This window comes from Nicotiana sylvestris, chromosome 3, assembly GCF_000393655.2.
Source record: "Nicotiana sylvestris chromosome 3, ASM39365v2, whole genome shotgun sequence".
Classification (NCBI taxonomy): domain Eukaryota; kingdom Viridiplantae; phylum Streptophyta; class Magnoliopsida; order Solanales; family Solanaceae; genus Nicotiana; species Nicotiana sylvestris.
The window spans coordinates 218,419,123-218,440,236 of record NC_091059.1 but is presented as its reverse complement, the minus strand read 5'-3'; the positions used below and the strand labels follow the sequence as shown (position 1 = coordinate 218,440,236).

The following is a 21,114-nucleotide window of genomic DNA, read 5'->3' as shown; positions in this document are numbered from 1 at the left end:
CAATTAAAAGATCTTTGAAACAAAGTCGCAAAAGTGAGCGTGGTAGAAGAGGAAAGTTGAGGGCATTAAAATATTTTAAGTACCTAAAGGAAAAGAAATTAGTAGAAGATACCAAATATATTAAAATTTGGGACTTTTTTTGGGGAGGGGGAGGGGGGGGGGGTAACTTCATGTTATCTTTAATAATGCCAGTCAAAAGCAATTGTAAAATAGAAAGAAGAAAAAGCACATGACGATCAGTCTAAAGAGTGAAAACTAGACTACAACCTGCTGTAACTATGATATCTTTTAAATTAGGAAAAGTATTTTTATAGTGTAATTGTCCATGCAGGTTAACATATGAGTTTACGCTTGACATAATTCAAATAAAGTTTAAACTTTATTATACTAATAATGTAAAGCTTTTACAAATTTTATTAGGAAATTTTTTTGTACTTTTGAAGTGCATAGAACTCAGATCCACTCAAAATGTGAAAGATTGGCGCACGTCTAAACATCGAGTATGAGTTTAGCTATTTGAAAACGAAAAATAGTTAAACGTTTTAGCAAAATATTTTCCTCCATATAAAACACACCCTTAACGAGAATAAGAATGTTATGCTCAAAGAGAGGGCAGGCCCAAGTAACATCTTAAAGTACTGAAAGGACAAAACTAGCATACTGATGCAAAAAGAATCCCATGATAAAAGAAGAAAAAAAGGCAAAACATGCAGAAAATTGATTCAACAACACCCTACATCTATATGGTCCAAGCTGAAATTATAAGTTTGAAGCAACTCATGTATTATAATAACGCTTGCTTTCATCTCTCTTAAATGGCAACAGCAATTCTTCCAGCAACTTGGTCGAGATCTCTCTGGCCATTGGATGTGATTCTCCTTCCACTGAAAAAAAAGGAGTAACAAACATCAAACAGTAATACTTCTCTAAGTATCAGAAAGATAATAAGTAGCAGCAGTTCGACACTTAATCTCATCTCAGAGATGACTCCTTCCAATCCCCCTTTTTTAATTTTATGCCTAATTCTCGGGATATTTTATCTTTTTGTGCCGAGGGGTCTATCACAAACAGCCTCTCTACCCCAAGGCAGGGGTAAGGTCTGCGTACACACTACACTCATCAGTGACCAGACCCCACTTGTGGAATTATAATGGGCTGTTGTTATGTTGTTGACTATTTCTCAGGACATATAGAAGAACGAAAAAATAAAAAATCCTGTTTCTGCATATAAAGCATCAGTACAAAATATGGTGTTAGGGGAACTACATCAGCTAAATTCGAATAGCAAAGACTCCAAAATCAGGGGAAACAACTATTATTCTCCTGCTGCATTCCCCATTTCATTCAAATAACATTTCAAAAATGAGATGTCAATCCCAGGAGTTTTTCCTAAGCAACTGAATTCCGTACCTACAATTTGAAAGATGCAATTTGAATGTGACAAGGATACTTACCCCTTGGGATCGAAGTCAATGATGTTCATGTTCTGCAATTGCTGAAGGATGTTGCGGGCAACTGAACCACTGCTCTTGCAGAAATGACGTGGGCGGCTTCCATTCCTCTGGTTACCACCATAAATTCTTCGGAATCCACCAACTCCAAGACCTCCTCTCAGATAGATCTTTCTTGCCATGGAAGCTGTCCATACAATACAAACAGAATGGAAGAAAAGTTAGGAACAGTAATGTTTAGTCACATAATTTACTTCTTCAATGCGAGGAGATAACTGAAATGCATACCAGCTCTAATGTAGTACCAATCAGGGTCGTATGGGGCAAGCTCTTTCAGTTTACCAGTCTTGACGATGTCAGTCCACTCAGGAAGCTCCATCTATGAAATTGAAAATTAATAAGCAGCAAACTAATGAGATAACTGTGGTTTTTATCTCACATTCCGAACCAAATTACAGCAGCAATCTTGACCAAAACTAAATCAAAAAGGAGGGGGACAAATAGACAGCCTACTATAGCAAAAGGGCAGACAGGCACTCTCCCTATTGATCATAATACATAATAGCTTTTAACTGAGATATCAGACAACTTTTGACCTTAAAACAAGCCATCTCACTCTATCACCACATACTACATTTATATGACTGTAAACAATATAGAAATGGAATGTATGTAAAATTAATAAAATATGGCAACAAATTCAAGTACAAACAGAAGTAATAGCTTTCAGTCTTTAACAGGATCTAGCAGACAAATGTTCTCTCAATTTAGAGTGTCTGGTTATATGATTTTTATTTTAAACACAACCGCTTTCAGGCCAACATCCATAGTCATGTACAATCATGAATAGATTGGACGACTATGTCAATCAAACTTCTACAGCTATAATACTTATTAGCGAACACTAGTAAATACACTGAAAGGACATCTTAGCCAGAAATAAAAGTAAACCACCACACATAAAACATAGAGACACGATAGAATATCACTGATCAGATTACAAACATACACGCAAATTAAAATAGGAAAGATACTCCATCAAATAAATTTGTAAACTTGAGAAACTTTACACTACGGAAAAATGGACAAATTTGTAAACTAGAAAACTTTACACTATGGAGAAATGGATATATCTATAGTTTACAAAGAGAAGTGGATTTGAGAGAAGAATGATAAAGAGAGAGGCAGACCTTGCCGGAACGCTTGAGGTGAGCGGCGTAAGCTTTCACGAACTCGTGAGGTGAAACATCCTTTACATTTCTCGCTGGCTCCATTTTTGGCTCTGCTGCTACTGCGGCGCCTGTGCGTCTCTCTCCTACGAGTTGCAGCAAGGGTTTGTAAGGTAACAAGAAGGATGCTAGGGTTTATATTTGTGGAATATCGATCATAAAAGGGCCTCCCTGTTTTATAATAAGCCCATTATATTCGGGCTTCACGAAAGAAAGCCCAATGACCTCGTTTTATAACATTATATGGGCTTCACCTAAGAAAAAGCCCAACATCTGTTGTCAGTTAACATAAGGAGAATGATACAAACAGGACATTCGGTGAAACTAGGGGTGTCAAACGGGTGGGTCGGGTCGAATATGAGCGGGTTAAAAACAGGTAATTCAAAAAACGGATAAATTATTCGGTCCCATCCGTATTTGAGACGGATAAAAAATGAGTTATCCGACGGATATTATGGATATCCATATTATCCATGGCTTCTTGAATATGACCGCTTATAGGAGAATTCCTAGTCTTTTAAACTTGAGGAACCCCTAATTTGAGGCTTTATAAATATAAAAGTTAAACACATTAGTTATCCATTGGTTAACCATTTTCTAAGTAGATAATATGATTCTTATCCATATTTGACCCGTTTTTAAAAAGTTCATTATCCAACCCATTTTTAATGGATAATATGGATAGATAACTATTTTTTTTTAACTATTTTGCCACCTCTAGGTGAAACTATTAATTTTTTGAAACAGGTAATAAAAATTTAGAAAAAAGTAATGTCAGCATTTTAAAGTTTGCTCGCCAGGACTTTTCTCGATTGTCAGAATTTTAAACCACACGACAGTTACGGTGATTGTATGATGTTGCCACAAATTATGAATTCACCAGGACTTTTCAACATTGTGGCTGGAAATTCTAGTGATCCTCTAAATTTCCGGTGCTTCAAAATTCTGGCGGGTATTTAAACTTTTTGTCACGACCCCAAATGCTCCGGTCGTGATGAGACTATCGCAGTACTAGGCAAACCAACCCAACAAGTAACCACAGTGAATTCTTTTTATAAAACTATTTTTCTAAAACCGATTAAGTCTCAAATTCTCATATAAAATATATAAATCAACGGAAATATGTGATATCAATACAAAATATACCAACACAATCCAACAATCCGGTGTCACTAGTCATGAGCCTCTAAATACAACTAAGACACTATCTAAATAATACAAAATAAGTCCGAAACAACAAAATACTAAAATAGGAAGGAGGAAGGTAGGGTTGCGAACGTCGTGCAGCTACCTTGCGATCTCCGGTAAAGCTCTGAGAGTGCTGAAAGCTCTCACTCTGATGCTCGGGCACTTGGACCTGCACACAAGGTACATGGAGTAACATGAGTACGTCAACTCTGTAAGTAACTAAAATAAATAAGGTATGAGTGCAGTGACGAGCAGTTAAAAATCAGATAAGAGTTTTCAACAGATATATTAAGTCAAACTCAGCAGTTCAATAGCCGGTTACCTCATAAAACTTCAGTTTCAATTAAAATACTTTGAAATCATTTATTCAACATTTTTCAATAGAGGCTCAGCATAAAAAGAAGAGTGAAAACAGCAAAATATCATAACGGGCCCCTCGGGCAAGGTATCACTCATAAGTATAGCCTCTCGGGCAAGCCTCTCAGTCACTCGTGACTCAACTCTCGTCAATCAGTACTCACACTCAGCACTCCGGCTCAATAGATATCTCATAATAATAATAATAATAATAGTAATAACCGATGTGGCGTGCAGCCCGATCCATAGTTTATAGTCGACTACGCTCACTGGGGGTGTACAGACTCCGGAGGGGCTTCTACAGCCCAAGTGTCATATCGTTGTGGCGCGCATCTCGATCTAATATATATCATTGCGGCGTGCAGCTCGATCTATATAAGTATCGCTGCGGCGTGCAGCCCGATCCATGATGTATATATATATATATATATATATATATATATATATATATATATATATATATATATATATATATATATATATATATATATATATATATATATATATATAAAATCCTCACTATTAGGTCCTCAACTTCTCTCAGTCATTAACCTCACAGCCACTCGGGCATAACAGTGGAAATCAGGGAACTCAACCCAAACAGTTTTCATATATTAAGAAGTAGAGTAATGAAATTGGATTTAAACAATAAATAGGTAAAAATATGACTGATGATATGCTTTCAAAATAAATAGAGTGATGAATGTAGTAAAAATACCCCTAAGGGTCTAAACAGGTCGACACAGGGCCCCAAACATGGCGTACAACCCAAAATATAGTATCAATCTCTAAAATACGGAATATCATAAGATTTTAAATCAAATACGCAGCTTAATAGCCGCTACGGGACGAACCAAGTCACAAATTCCTACAGGTGCACGCCCACATGCTTGTCACCTAGCATGTGCGCCACCTCATTTATCAAAACAATACGAAATATCGGAGTTTCATACCCTCAGGTCTAAATTTACAATGGTTACTTACCTCAAACCGGATGGAATACTACTCCGCGATGCCCTTGCCTCTCGACTCGACCTCAACTTGCGTCGAATCTATCCAAAATCAGAATTACAACATCAATATATGCTAAGGGAACGAAGCCCATGCGTAAATAATCAAATTATATCAAAAATCTCAAAATTGGTCCAACCCGACCCCCGAGCCTACATCTCGAAATTCAATAAAAGTCACATCAATAGAACCTTATCCTCCCATGAGTCCATACATACCAAGAACATCAAATTCCGACCACAAACGGCCCTTCAAATCCTCAAATCAAAGTCTCCAATTTCAAGCCATAACTCCCCAATTTTAGGCTTCAAATCCCACTAATTTCATGTTTAAACAAGTAAGAATCAACATAGTATCGAGTTTTAGGTTCATTAATCTTACCTCAAAGAAGTTCTCTTGAATTCCCATTTCAATCTCCCCCAAGAAGCTCCAAAACCGACTCAAAAATGGTGAACTATGGCCAAAAATTGCGAAAATGGTCTTTTAAACATTCTGCCCAGCGATTTAAATTCCTTAATTGCGATCGCGGAAAGACCATCGCGATCGCGAAGCACAAAATTTGATGACTCAGAATTTACTCTACGCGAACGCGATACACAACAGCCCTATACCTACACGATCGCGAACCAGGGATCGCTTTCGCGATGAACAAATGCGTGGTCAACCTCTGGTCCACTTAACCTTATGCGAACGCGCCCTAACCCATGCATTCGCGATTCTTTACCTGAACAACTCTTGCGATCGCAGCTCCAAGTAAGCGAACGTGAAGAACAAACTGGATTGCCCCTAAAAATGCTCTACGCGATCGCGAGCCTCCTCACGCGATCGCGAAGAAGAAATATCTGCAATAGAACTGAAGGAAAAATCTACAACTTTTTCAAACATGAACTTGATCCGTTTAACCCCCCCCCCCCCAAAACTCACTCGAGGCCCTCGTGGCCCCAACCAAACATGCCAACATATCCCATATCATCATTCAAACTTGTTCCAACCTTTGGAAAACTCAAAACAATATCAAAACATCAAATCAACCACGGATTCAAGCCTAAGAATTCCAAAAACTTCCGAATTCTGATTTCGATCAAAAAGTATATCAAACCTCGTCTGAATGACCTGAAATTTTGCACACACGTCACAAATGACACGACAGACCTACTTCAACTTCCGGAATTCCATTCCGACCCCTATATCAAAATCTCCCCTATCAACCGGAAAATGCCAAAATTCCAATTTCGCTAATTCAAGCCTAAATCTACTCCGGACCTCCAAAACCCATTCCGGTCACGCTCCTGAAACTCCTTGGCCAGATTGCGTAATATTTGCAATTTGTATCCAGAGTTTAAAGTAGTGAGCGTTGCAACCCTATCTCTTAAGTAGGGGTGTACATATGTCGGATTGGTTCGAATTTTTTAATTACCAAACCAAATCAATGGTATCGGATTTTAAATCTATAAACCAAACCAACAAAGTCGAGGTTTTTAATCTCGATTTTATTGGGGTTTTCGATTTTTTCGAATTTTCGGATTTTGTTGGTAAAGTCTTCATAGCACAAAATATGTAACTTGTTCTCTAAATATTTCTTAGTCCTAATAAGATACAACTATATAATGTATTTTTCAAGAAAATAACATAATAATATGGGATAAATCACGTCATTAACTAAATTATTCTATAACAAAAATAATAAATTGCATAAAGCAAATATTGATATTTAATAAGTCATAATAAAAATTAACATAATCTAAAAAAATACTTTATAGGTCATGCTAAAATAAGTATATCTAATAAGTACTATTAATTAAGCACATAGAAAAAGATATATTAAGTTATGCATTTTTATTATAAACCAATGTAAAACTAAAAGATAGGTATCCAATACTATTGTCATTCCTAGTGTTGAGTTAATTTTTTTTGTTAGCATTAGTATTGATTTGAAATTTATTTGAGTTACTACATTTATAGGCTATAAATTTTATTTACCATTCAAAATGTTATGTCCAAACTTGAAATAATATGTTAAAAGATAAAATTGTAAAAAAGTGTTTTGCAATATAATTTATAACTGTTTTGTCACGACCCTAAACCGGACCCGGTCGTGATGGCGCCTATCGTGAACAAGGCCAGCCGACACAAACCCCCAATACCAATTAACAATTATGTAATTCATAATTAAGTCATTAATAAATGAGAAATTCCAAAGTAAAGTGAAATAGAACAAATGCGGAAACAAATACAGCCCGACATCGGGGTGTCACCAGTCATGAGCATCTAAACATAGTCTAAGAGTATGAAAGAGACTACACAGTCTATTACAAAACTAGTACAAAGGAAAGTAAGATAAGAGGGAGAAGCACTGGGCTGCGAACGCCGAGCAGCTACCTAGTGAACTCCGAACAGCCTGCTGGAAGCAATTAGCCCTCGCTAGCAGGACCCGAGACTCCTGAATCTGTACGCAGGGTGCAGAGAGTAATGTGAGTACGCCAACTCAGTAAGTGATAAAAGTAAAGGCAGTTGAGCGATAAGAAAATACGTAAAATACAGCAAAATGCTACAAAGAGGCAGGATAAAACCAATACGATGTAATAAAATAGTGAAAGCTCGTAAAAACATCGTAGTTCAGTAAAAACCTCTTTAAAACATCTTTTAGCAGTTAAACGAGTGAATGAAAAGCAATGAGAAAAGATAGACACATAAAATCAGCCCTTCAGGCTATCTCACAATCACTCGTATCAGCCCCTCGTGCAATAACATGGAACAACATCAGCCCCTCGGGCTATATCATATCACAAACTGGGTACCCGCTCAATAGGGGTGTACAGACTCCGGGAGGGGCCTCTTACGGCCCAAACGCAAAAACAAGCCATCTCATGGCATAATCAAATAGGCTTTCCGCCTCATATCAAGCCAACTCGTGGTGTACAACTAAGGCCATCGGCTAAAAATCATGAATCAACACAATACCGCTGCGGCATGCAGCCCAATCCTATAATAACCTCACAACACAGGCCCTCGGCCCTACTCAGTCAGAAATCTTAAAAAGCCACTCGGTCATAGTAAATATGATGCTCAGCCCAAAATATCATTTAAGATGTCAAAACAGAGTAAACACGGCTGAGTTATGAAAGCAATAGAATATAGCATGACTGAGTGTAAGCACGTGATTTTTGCCCTATATGAGAATTACTCCCAAAAAATTCAAAAATAAAATGATTTTTCTTTGGTGTGCAATTTTGTGATATTTTGTTATATTTTGAATAATTATTGGCATTTGTCTGTGCGTGTTTATTTGTTAAATTAACAAAAAATACAAAAATATGTCGCATTTTGCATGTAGGATTTAATTCTACAATTGTTAGTAATTAAATTTGTTTTACAAAAATTAAAAATTACAAAATAGGCATCGTTTGCATTTCTAGCATTTAATGTCCAAATATACGATTTTATGCTTAATTAATACTTAATTGTGCGTTAATTGTTATTGGGAGTTAATTTGCGCTTTTATAACTTAATTTAGTTCTTAATAATAGTTTAAGTATTATTATAATTTAGTTTTAGAAAAATAAAAGAAGAAAAAAAGAGCGAAAATGTAAAGAAAGTCGGAATTGGGCCTCTTCTTCGATTTCAAGCCATAGGCCCAAAAAATACCCAATCTTCCCAAACGACCCAGTCCATTTCGAACTGGGTCGACCCAGTCCATAACCCAACATCCTATTATCTTACATTTTACAAAACAAAAACAAAACAAAAAAAAGAAGAAGGAGAAAACCCTAAAACTATACTAACCAATCCGCCCCCCCCCCCTTTCTCTTCATCTTCCCCAAAGCTTCAAACCTTCCAACCATGGCTGCCCCTCTCTCATGCCTTCACCACGCACACACATACACACCTCGTCGTCGCCTCCGAGCAGCCATGGATGCTGTCTCATCTTCTTCATCAAGCTCGTCCACGGCGGACATTGCTTTTGCTTTATATTCCCCGACCAAACGTCGCTCCACCACTGTTGCTGCATTCCTTGTCGTCAACACAGCCGGACGACCACCAGTTTTCGTCGACATCCAGCTCTAAAGTCGACGACCAGAAGCTCCAACGAACTCCATCTTCTCCGACCACCCATGGCTGCGTTTGCTGCGGCATTACGGCGTTGCCGAGCAGCTGTTGCTGCGTCTTTTCTCTTCGTGCTGCTGCTTCACGTTGCTTCTTCTTCAGCCATATCGCTGCTGCTTCCTTCCAGCTGCGTCGATCAGCCTGCTGCTGCCTTTTGCTTGTGACGGACTGCCATTGTTTCATTTTTAAACGATGCCAAACGACCACCTTCTTTGGTCGTCCGTTCGTGGTCGTCTTCGTCGTCATTTGTTCGAGCTTTGGTCGAGGCTCGGACAGATTTGCTTACAATCAAAGTGCGTCGTTGATTCATCTCCGGTTAGTTGTTTTTGAGTTTTATTTTTTGTCCATATTTTGTTTGATATTTTCCGGATCCAAATCATTAAATGATTTAATCCTTGTTTTGTTCGTTGTTCGTCGTTGAAATAATTTTCTAGTGTGTTCATGTTGTTTGTTAAATTAATTTTCAGATTTCAAAATAGAAGTTTAATTAGTTGTTTTCATATTCATTTCATGTTTGTATTATTGTTTAAGTGAATATTTGTTAGTTTGTTGTTTGTTAGATTCAAATTGAAATTTAATTAACTATTTCTTCAATTTGTTTCATGTGTTTATGTATTGTTAGAAATTGTTAGTATTGTTAAGTTCAAGTTTAAGTTCATAATTGTTTCTTCGTCGATCTTGTTATTTGTTTAAAGAATTTAGTTGTGTTAAAGGAATATATTGATTTAATCGTTTAATCCGTCATGTTTGTTGTGTTAAAATAGATTCATTCATGTTCATGTTTGGATGATCTTGAATCCGAATTTTGTATAGTTTGATTTCTTGTTTACCATTTATGATTATTTCTTGAATTGTTCTCATAATCTTGTTTAAAGTTTAATATAAGAATTGTTTGTTGTAATGTTGTTAGAGTTGATTTTAAGTTCAATATTATTGAATTTAGGAATCTAAATATACTTGTTTGATTGTTGTTGTTGTTTAAATCCGAAAAATAGGTTTGTTGTTGCCAAAAATATTGTTCAATCAAATTTTAGTTGTTCTTGGTTGTTCAATTTGTGTTCATGTGATTTGTTGTTGAAATGTTGTTAAAATCATGTTCATGTGATATTGTTGTTATGATGTTCATCCGTGTTCATATTGTTGTTTGAACATTGTTAGAAATTGATCATATTGTCTATATTTTGGTTAAGTTTGATTAATTGATGTGTTATAGCTGATGGGTAGTTTGGTAAATTTGTAATACGTTCAGGGGTAGTTTGGTAATTTCAGTAAGGTCGGAAGGGGTAGTTTAGGAATTGTACATTTTGTAATTGTTTATTTGAAGCATGGGGGACAAAATGAAATGGGGTGGGTTGTGATATGATTATTTAATATAAAGGGGGGACAAGATTTAATTTAAAGGGGAATCTTGCATTATTTTAAATGAAGCATGGGGGACAAAATGAAATGGGGTGGTGTGATATGTTTATTTAATATAATGGGGATAAGTGGGAAGATAATGAGTTTGGTAGAGAAAATGAGTTGATTTTAATTGATTAAAAGATTTATGGGATGGGTTATAAGAAGTCTTGAAATCAGAATAAAAGGATATACAGACAGACAGAAAAAAAAACGGGAGAGAGAAACGAATCTGAAAATAAGAGAGGAAAAAAAGGGCTGAACATTTAAGAGAGAGAAAATTCCGAAAAAATATTTAAACTTTCAAAAAAAAAAACTAAAAAAAAATATTCTGTTTTCTTTCATTGTTTGAAATCAGAATTAATTGTTGTGTCATCAAAGCTTGAAGTTTTTGTTTTGGGATTAATACTCCACCGGTTTGCAAACTCTGTTCCTGGGTTGTTACTGTGGTTGGATTGTTGCTGCTGTGCTGTATTGTTATTACTGCTGTTGATTCTCATCTTCATTTTCTTTTGCTTCCAATATCAGGTACACAACTGACACGCTGGTTATTGTAATCCGAAATATGAAGCATGAATACGAAAAAATGAAGAGTTGAAATTCTGAATTATATTTAATTATATTCTGAATTTTATTTGTATGTATAAATTATTTAGCTTGCAAAAATCAGAATCATGTAGATATTTAATACATATAGTGGAACATTCGACGATAGCTTAACAAATGAACTATCTACATCTATTGCCTAAAAATAAATAAATGGTGTAGTAATTCCGTCGAGTCAAAAATCAAACGAATAGGCCATCTAGTAGGAAGTTGGTAGAAATATTGTTTAGTTAAATAATATTGGTTAATTTCAGCATGTAAATGGTCTAGGATTAAAATTAGAATTGCTATGTTTTTTTTTAATTTGACAAACTGAGAACATGCCTAGTATAATGTAACTAGGTAATAACATGTAAATAAATTAAGATATTTCTCCTTTATTTTGTAGAGACAAATTTCAATAAAAAATGTAGGCATTTTAGGACTGTCCTTTTAAAAATAAAATGAGATGAGCCTCGCCCAATAAAATGCACTAACTGCGGGGCCCTCAATAAATGTTTAATTGAGTATTTAGAATTCGGGATGGATTGTTTAGTGAATTCCACAGTCTTACCCATAAATAATAACACGTTAATCGCTTTAGGCATGATTTTAATAATAATACATTCTTAAACACGGGTGCGCATTTATGCGACCCAAATCCAAATCCCAAAATATTGAATAAAAATACGTTCCGGATCGCGGGTGCATTTTATGTGACGCAATCCAAAGACATGTTTTTAAACAATGTTCACATTCTTGTAAAAATAATTAAAAAATAATAAAAGCGGTAAAAAGATAAAATTTGCACATAAGTTCATATTTGTATTAAAATCAGATAAATAAGCCGAATATGACAGTTGAGCGACCGTGCTAGAACCACGGAACTCGGGAATGCCTAACACCTTCTCCCGGGTTAACAGAATTCCTTATCCGGATTTCTGGTGCGCAGACTGTTAAACAGAGTCATTCTTTTCCTCGATTCGGGATTAAAATTGGTGACTTGGGACACCCTAAATCTCCCAAGTGGCGACTCTGAAATACATAAATAAATCCCGTTTCGATTGTCCTTTAATTGGAAAAACTCCCTTGCACCCCTCGCGGGGGCGGAAAAAGGAGGTGTGACACTGAGTACAAATATAAAGCCAAAACAATGAGGAATAGTAGTAAAAATTCCCTAAGGGTCTAAAACAGTTGGCACGAGGCCCAAATATGGCATTCAGCCCAAAACATAGTATATCAAACAGTTTTCAATCAAATACGCAGTTAAACAGTCATACGGTACGGACTATGTCACAATCCCCAATGGTGCACGACCCCACACTCGTCATCTAGCGTGTGCGTCACCTCAAAATAGCACAACGATGTGAAATCCAGGGTTTCATACTCTCAGGACAATATTTACAATCATTATTTACCTCAATCCGGTCCGAACCCTAGCCCGCGATGCCCTTGCCTCTTGAATCGGCCTCCGAATGCTCTAAATCTAACCAAAATCAGTACATAACCATCAAAATGTGCTAAGGGAACAAAGCCCACTCGAAAGCAATCAAATTACAACACAAATCCCGAAATTAACCAAAATTCGACCCCCAGGACCACGTCTCGGAATCCAATAAAAATTACATCAATAGAATCCATATCACTCCATGAGTTCATTCATATCAAAAGTACCAAATCCGACCATAAATGACCCCTCGAACCCTTACTCAGAGGTCTCTAATCTCAAGCCCTAGTTTCTTCAATATTTACCTACAATTTTTCATAAATTTCAAGCCTAATCAATGAAATAACACCATAGGAACGAGTTTTATGATTAAAAATCTTACCTCAATGAAGTTCCCTCTGATTCCTTCTCCAAAATCCCCCCAAAACTCCAAAATAGATGTAAAAATGGTGAAGAAAGGCTGAAAATCGCGAAGGAGGGTTTATATACTTTATGGCCTAGGGTTTTCGCACCTGCGGCCCAATTCCGCTTTTGCGCTACCGCTTCTGCGATCAAGCTCACCGCATCTGCGGTTTTCACTTAAAAACCCCATTCCGCACATGCGGTACCGTAGGTATGCTCAAACAATCGCTTCTGCAGTTCCAGCTCCTATGGCCATTTCCGTATCTGCGACTGTTGGCCCAAGTTCAGATGAAGTTTTGAAGAATGACTAATGAACTCAGTCATGGACTAGGTCCATCATGTGAGACACAATGTTTATCAGCCCATACATGTGAGATGCATGTGAAAGAGATAAGTCTCAAGGATCAAGCAGCAATATTTCCTTAACTGATCGAAAAGGTTGCATATTGGATAAGGAGAGAAGTCTCCTTAAGGGAAGAGAACACAATCCGGATCAAGGATAGGGTTAGAGCTTGTATTGTTCAAGGACTCAACTTCGATAAAAGATCAACAATTGAGTCTCAATCAAACTCTGCTTACTAACTCATTAAATAACTGTGATTGTTCTCTTTTACAGGCATTGCACATACGCAGAAGTTAAACTAAATTGAGAGCAAAAGAGCAAGGCAATTTTGCAAGCAATTTATGTGAGATTTGAGTGTGCACTCCTGAAGCTACTTGAACGAGATAGAAGAACCAGTTCCATTGTGTTTATTCTTATTCTAGTTCAATTGTAGTAGGTGGTTTAAAGTTGTACCTTTCAGCTTTTTGTAGAAGCATTTGTAATAGGTATTTTGAGTGATCAAGTTATAGGCTAACTTGGTTTTGTCGCAATAGTTGAGGCTGTATGCTACAAAGGGATTAGAGTTTATCCTTAGGTTTACAAGAGTTTTGTAAATGTTGTTTTGGCTCATTGATTTTAGTAGATGTTTGGGAAAATCCTATTGAGTAGTAGATCATGTTTTTTTCACCTTTTGAGTTAGATTTTTTCCACGTAAATCTCTGTGTTCTTTATTTTATGTACTTATTATTCCGCAAACAGTAGTAGTTAGAACACTTAGAAGAACCAGGTTCTTCTAGAGCGAAAATTGGGTAACACACAAATCACCCCCCCTCTTGTGTGGTATTGGCGTTTAGAACATCAATTGGTATCAGATCGGGTTATCCTTGAAGAGGCTAACACCTTAGGAAAGATCAACATGAGTGCACCACCTGGTAACTGGGAAGGGCAATCCACTACTAGGCCCCCACTTTTCAATGGCTTGTACTACTTTTGGTGGAAGAATAGAATGAGGGACCATATCATGGGGGAGGACTATGAACTTTGGGACATAGTCACTGATGGTCCTCTAGCAACAACCAAGAAGACTGCTGAAGGATTGGAGGTGCCAAAAACAAGAGCTGATTGCACTGCTGAAGACTTGAAGAAGTGGGAGAAGAATGTTAAGGCCAAGAAATGGCTTGTGTGTGGACTTGGACCAGATGAGTACAGCAGGATCCAAAGCTATAATTCTGCCAAGGAAATCTGGGACACCTTGCAAGTGGCTCATAAAGGAACACCTCAAGTAAAGAGGTCCAGAGGAACACTGTTGTATTCTCAATATGAGAATTTTACTATGAAGGAAGGAGAAACCATCCAAGAGATGTACACTAGGTTCACCACACTGACAAATGAACTTAAGTCTCTTGGAAGGATTATTCTGGAAGAAGACAAGGTTGAGAAAATCTTGACAAGAGTTCTGCCAATTGCTTGGGAGAGCAAAATCACTGCTATTCAGGAATCTAAAAATACTGCTACCCTCAAGCTGGATGAACTGATTGGAAATCTTACTGCCTATGAATTGAGAAGGCAAACCATGAAGATGGATGCTCCCAAGAAGGAAAGAAGTCTGACTCTCAGAATCTCTGAAGGTTCAGATCTGGAGGATGATGAAATAGCTATGATCACTAGGGACTTCAAAAAGTATCTGATGAGAGGAAAGGGTTCTTCAAGAGGAACAACTTTTAACAAACCTAGGGCTCCAGAGAAACAGACCAATGAGGGCTGCTTCAAATGTGGTAAGACTGATCACATGATCAAGAACTGTCCTCAATGGGAGATTGAATGGAAGAAAGAAAGGGCAGAAAGAAGAAACAGGAAGAAGGAACAGGTTCAACCTAGAAGAAACAAAGGGTCAACTAAGGCTATGGTTGCTGCCTAGGGAGAAAATTCAGATGAGGACTCAGAAAATGAAGCTGAAGATGAGCAAGCTCTTATGGCCATCGGAGAATCAAATGATGAACAAGAGGTAAGTATTCTGCATCTTAAAGACAAAATTAAATTTTTGTCTAAAGAAAGGCTGGCTGAGCTATTGTTAGAATTCATTGATGAGTCTGAGATAGTCAACAATGAGAAGGAAGTTCTATCTAGGGAGTGTGTTATCCTAAAAGCAAAATGCAAAAGTCTAGAGTCTAGGGCTGATGAGAGTGATAACAAAAATGCTGAGTTGAAGAACCAGGTTCTTGAACTTGACAACAGTATTCTAGAACATAGATCTGAAAACCTAAAATTGAAACTAGGAACAGGAAAGAAGAAGGCTGATCACTCATATCTCACTCTAGAAGAAAATTTAGGAAAAATGAAAGATGAGTTGTATAAGAAAGATGAATTGATCAAAGTCCTAAAAGAAGATCTAGGAAAGGTGAAACATGAACTAGACAGAACTTGCAAATGGAACAAGGTTTCTGATGCACTCTCTTGGTTGCAAGAGCATCACAGTAGCAACAAAAGAGGACTTGGTTATGGGACTCAAGCTCCAAAATGGGACCCTAAAAGCAAGTACCTCACACTTCTTGAGAATAAAGTTTGCACACACTGTGGCAAGACTGGCCATTACAAAAGTGAATGCAATACAAAAGAAAAGGCCAGTCAAAAGAACAAAGCTTTTGTTCAAGAGAAACACATGTTGCATGGCTGGGCAAGAAAGAATCTGATTCATCCTTTTGCCCATAGAAAGGGACCCAAACTAGTTTGGGTTCCTAAGACTAACCCCTGATTTCTTTTTGCAGGTCCAAGTGAAAGGGAAGAGCCAAATATGGTATATGGATAGTGGCTGCTCAAAACATATGACTGGGAACAAGGACCAGTTCCTTTCACTTGAGGACCTAAAAGGAGGTAATGTCATCTTTGGTAATGGAAAGAAAGGCGGGATCATTGGGGTTGGAAAGGTAGGTAAGACAGACTCTCATTCCATTGAGAATGTCTACTTGATAGATGGCTTGAAATATAGCCTAATAAGTGTGTCACAATTGTGTGACAGAGGTAACCTTGTAGCTTTCACCTTTAACAGATGCTTTGTGATTAACCTTACCACTGACAAGATTATTTTGCAGGGAAAAAGAGTTAATAATATTTACATTATAGATTTGTCAACTCTTTCAGAAAACGAACTCACTTGCTTAAGTGTGTTAGTTAATGATCCCCTCCTGTGGCACAAAAAACTTGGTCATGCCAGTCTAAATTAGCTAAACAAATTAGTCTCCAAGGACCTGGTGATAGGATTACCTAACATCAAGTTCAAGGAAGACAAAGTTTGTGAGGCATGTGCAAGGGGGAAGCAGGTAAGGTCATCTTTCAAATCCAAGAAAATGGTAAGTACGTCCAAGACGTTGGAACTGGTTCATATGGATCTTTGTGGTCCAATGAGAACCATGAGCAGAGGTGGAAAGAAATATGTAATGGTACTTATTGATGATTATTCTAGATTTACCTGAGTAGTATTTCTGACATCTGAAGATGAAGCATTTGAAATGTTTACTGCTTTTGTTAGAAAAACTCAGAAATAATTAGGAAATCAACTTGCATCCATTAGGTCTGATCATGGAACTGAATTTGAAAATGCAAAGTTTGCTGAATACTGTGATGAAAATGGTGTAGATCATAACTTCTCTGCCCCTAGGACCCCTCAGCAAAATGGAGTAGTTGAAAGGAAGAATAGAACCCTTGAGGATATGGAAGGGACCATGCTTATTTCTAGTAAACTACCTCACAGCTTCTGGGCAGAGGCTGTAAACACTACATGCTACATAATCAATAGATGCATGACTAGACCTCTTGTAGAGAAAACTCCCTATGAGTTACTTAAAGGGAGAAAACCAAACATATCCCATCTTAGGGCATTTGGTTGCAAGTTCTATGTGCACAATAATGGAAAAGACTCCCTAGGTAAGTTTGATCCCAGAAGTGATGAGGGAGTATTCTTGGGATGTTCTTCACATAGCAAAGCATATAAAGTGTTCAATAAAAGAACTTTGTGAGTAGAAGAAAGTGTGCATGTTGTATTTGATGAAACTAACATTCTTTCTAAGAGACAGGAACATGAAGATGAAGCCATTGGACTGGTAAAAGAATTGATTGAATCTACAACACAAGTCAAAGTGGCATCAAAAGAAGGAACAGGTGATGGAACACGTCCTTCTACTCAGGGCAATCTGACAGGGGGAACTAATCAGGGAGAAATTGAATCAAATTCCCTAAAAGAACCTATTTATGAACCTGTTCCTCAGCAACAGAACAAAGGAGAATCATCTAGTAGAAACCAGTTGGTTGTGAAATCCCATAAGTATCAAAGTTCTCATCCCATTGAGAACATCATTACTGACCCAACATCTGGAGTCAAAACTAGATCTCAACTAAAGAATCTGTGTGCGTTTGATGCTTTTCTATCTCTTATTGAACTTAAAGATGTTGTTGAGGCTTTACAGGATGCAGATTGGGTGAATGCTATGCAGGATGAACTCAACCAATTTAAAAGAAGTCAGGTTTGGCATCTAGTTCCAAGACCCAAGGACAGATCAGTCATTGGCACAAAATGGGTCTTTAGGAACAAACTTGATGAAGATGGAATAGTTACAAGAAACAAGGCAAGGCTGGTGGTTCAAGGCTATAGCCAAGAGGAAGGCATTGACTATGATGAGACTTTTGCTCCAGTTGCAAGACTAGATGCAATCAGACTCCTCATATCCTTTGCAGCACACATGGAATTCACTCTCCATCAGATGGATGTCAAAAGTGTCTTCCTAAATGGCTACCTAAAGGAAGAAGTGTTTGTGAAACAACCTCCAGGGTTTGAAAGCAAGGAAAGTCTTGAGCATGTGTACAAGTTAGACAAAGCTCTATATGGGCTCAAGCAGGCCCCAAGAACTTGGTATGAACGGCTATCTAAATTCCTACTGGAGCATGGTTACAAAAGTGGTAAAATTGACAGTACCTTGTTCTTAAGGTAAAAAGGTAAAGACCTCCTTGTTGTGCAAATATATGTTGATGACATAATATTTGGAGCCACTACTGATAGGTTGAGTAAGGACTTTGCAAAACTAATGGGGAGTGAGTTTGAAATGAGCATGATGGGTGAGCTTAACTTCTTCTTAGGTTTGCAAATTAAACAAAGTCCAAATGGAACCATGATCCATAAGCAGAAGTATACAAAAGAACTAATCAAAAAGTTTAAAATGGAGGATTCTAAAGAAATAGATATACCTATTGCAACTGCCACTAAATTAGATGTTGATGAACCTGGTTCATCAGTTGATCAAAAGTTGTATAGGGGAATGATTGGTTCACTCTTGTATCTTACTACCAGCAGACCTGACATTGTGTTCAGTGTAGGGATTTGTGCTCGGTTTCAGGCAATTCCAAAAGAGTCTCACTTGACTGCTATCAAGAGGATATTGAGATATCTGAAAGGCACCACTGATTTGTGTCTTTGGTATCCCAAAGGTAGTAATTTCAATCTAGTAGGATATGCTGATGTTGATTATGCAGGTTTCTTAGTGGATAGGAAGAGCACCTCAGGTATGACACACTTCCTTGGTTCATGTCTTGTGTCATGGGCTACCAAAAAACAAAATTCAGTAGCCCTATCTACTGCTAAAGCTGAATATGTTGTTGCTGCTTCTTGTTGTGCTCAATTGCTATGGATCAAACAACAGCTGGTAGATTTTGGAATTCAAGTGAGATGTATACCAATATTCTGTGATAACACTAGTGTTATAAGTATGACAAAGAACTCTGTTCATTATAAAAGGACCAAGCACATAGATGTTAGACACCACTTCTTAAGAGATAACTATGAGAAAGGATTGATTTCAATAAAATTCTGTGCTATTGATAAACAAATAGCTGACATCTTCACTAAAGCACTGAGTAAAGAAAATTTTGAGAGGAACAGGTTGGAATTAGGGATGATTAAGATCACCTAAGAGGTCCAGTTCAGAATGCACAATGAAAAAAAGGGAAAAATGAAAAAAAAAATTGTTAGAACTTCCGACTTTGTGTAAATATCTAGACTAATTCTTACTCAGTCTCATACTTTAATCAGTATACTCCTGTGACATGTGTTTATATAACTCACTGATCTCTTACAAAGTTTTTCTATTATGACATTTGAGGCATGTTCAAGAGAGTTCTACTTGAAGAACCTGGTTTATCAGTATATGCTCATGATAAAGTTCAGGTATGTTTTCTATACTTTGCACAATTAGAAAGATAAATTTTTCAATCATGAGCAGAAGTCCTATTTTCACCAAACTCACAGAAATTCTATCCGTTGAGCATTGAACCGGTTTCATTCTCCTAGAACTCTAAAGAAAATGAGATTTTTGCCTAAAATCTAGCGTCGCCTATTAATCACTAAGAGACCAGAATTCTAAAGTGATTAGACTTCTAATTGACTCCTGCAAAAAGCTGTCGTTACTGCACTTAATAATAATCATCTTTAAATACAGACCACATCCTTCCTTTTAGTCCATAACCGTCAATAATCTCTCCCTAGCTCTGATCATCTTCTTTCTCTCCAAAATTTCCAAAATTTCTCCAGAAATAATTCACCATGATAAATCCTCAAGATAATCCAGGCACTCCCCCTCCAGTATCCCCTAATACGTCTTCATAACCCCCTAGTGAAACCCCAAAACCTAGGTTTCGCCGGCAGAAAATGTTGGCCAGAAAAACTGTAGCTTCTAGTTCTTTGAGAAAAGCTCTAAATGAGAAATTGAGGGCTAGCCAGAAGAAGGAAGGTTCTGCTAAGGAATCTGATTCCAGCTCTGAGTCTGAAGCTTTTATCTTTGCCAGCGAAGGTGAAGAACATGGGTCTTCTGACACTGACAAGAATCAAGAAACCCCTGGTGAGGTAAATACTTGTTTGGTATTCTTTAATGTAATAGAAAAGGTAGATAATAGGTTTGTTTTGGTTGGTTCTATGAAATATGTAAAGGGGGTTGAGTCTAGTAGGAGGGGAAGTAAAAATAAAGAAAAAGTTCTTGCAATCTGTGGAGGTGTAGAGGAGAGTGGCAACAAGTCAGGGAGAAGTGGCTCTGGGAAGGCTGCTGAAGGTCTTGTTCATTTGAGCAAGCAACAAGATGAACCTGGTTCATCTGTTAAGGAAACCCTAGTTGACATCCTGAAAAAGGTTGGGGCCAGCTATGATTCAAAGAAGCGCAAAGCTTCTTCCCAAAAGGCTCCAACTGCTTCCAAGCCAACAAATAAAATCAAGGTGTCATCTCCTAAGTCTACTGTCCCTTCAGTACCAAAGGGAAGAGCTACTAGAAGCAGGGTCAAACAAAGTGAGGCAGAGTTGCAGAAAGCTCTAGAAGAAAGCAGGAAAAAGAAGAAGGAGAAGGGAAAAACAAAGGTTGTGGAAAGCTCTGAGGCTGCAAAAGAGGAAGAGGAGGATATGGAACTGATCCATCAAGAAAGAGGTACAACTGTGGAGGTTCCCACTCCCAAACCAAAAAGATCCAAGACTTCTTCCAAGAAGTCTTCTGAACCTATATCTGCTGAACCCTCCTTAGCCAAAAGAACCAGATCTGCAGTGAAAGGGAAACGAGTAAAAATTACTGAAGAAGGAGAAGAATGGAGTGGAGA

General features: G+C 37.5%; 2 protein-coding genes across 2 annotated transcripts; one reads left to right on the top strand and one right to left on the bottom strand.

The window, feature by feature from the left end:
- Window positions 1–540: 540 nt before the first annotated feature.
- LOC104246034 (small ribosomal subunit protein eS19x-like) lies at window positions 541–2,833 on the bottom strand. Its single transcript, XM_009801764.2, has 4 exons — window positions 2,642–2,833; window positions 1,740–1,830; window positions 1,455–1,638; window positions 541–884 (listed from the first exon to the last, which is right to left on the bottom strand). The coding sequence occupies exons 1-4, from the start codon at window positions 2,723–2,725 to the stop codon at window positions 812–814; spliced, it is 432 nt and encodes a 143-aa protein (XP_009800066.1). The 5' UTR covers window positions 2,726–2,833; the 3' UTR covers window positions 541–811.
- Window positions 2,834–14,410: 11,577 nt separating this feature from the next.
- LOC138888688 (intracellular protein transport protein USO1-like) lies at window positions 14,411–19,451 on the top strand. The gene is made up of 9 exons (XM_070170600.1): window positions 14,411–14,784; window positions 14,905–15,361; window positions 15,413–16,168; window positions 16,260–16,512; window positions 17,041–17,258; window positions 17,565–18,179; window positions 18,288–18,472; window positions 18,545–18,949; window positions 19,031–19,451. Exons 1-9 carry the CDS (start codon window positions 14,411–14,413, stop codon window positions 19,449–19,451), a joined length of 3,684 nt encoding a protein of 1,227 aa, XP_070026701.1.
- The last annotated feature ends 1,663 nt before the right edge of the window (window positions 19,452–21,114 follow it).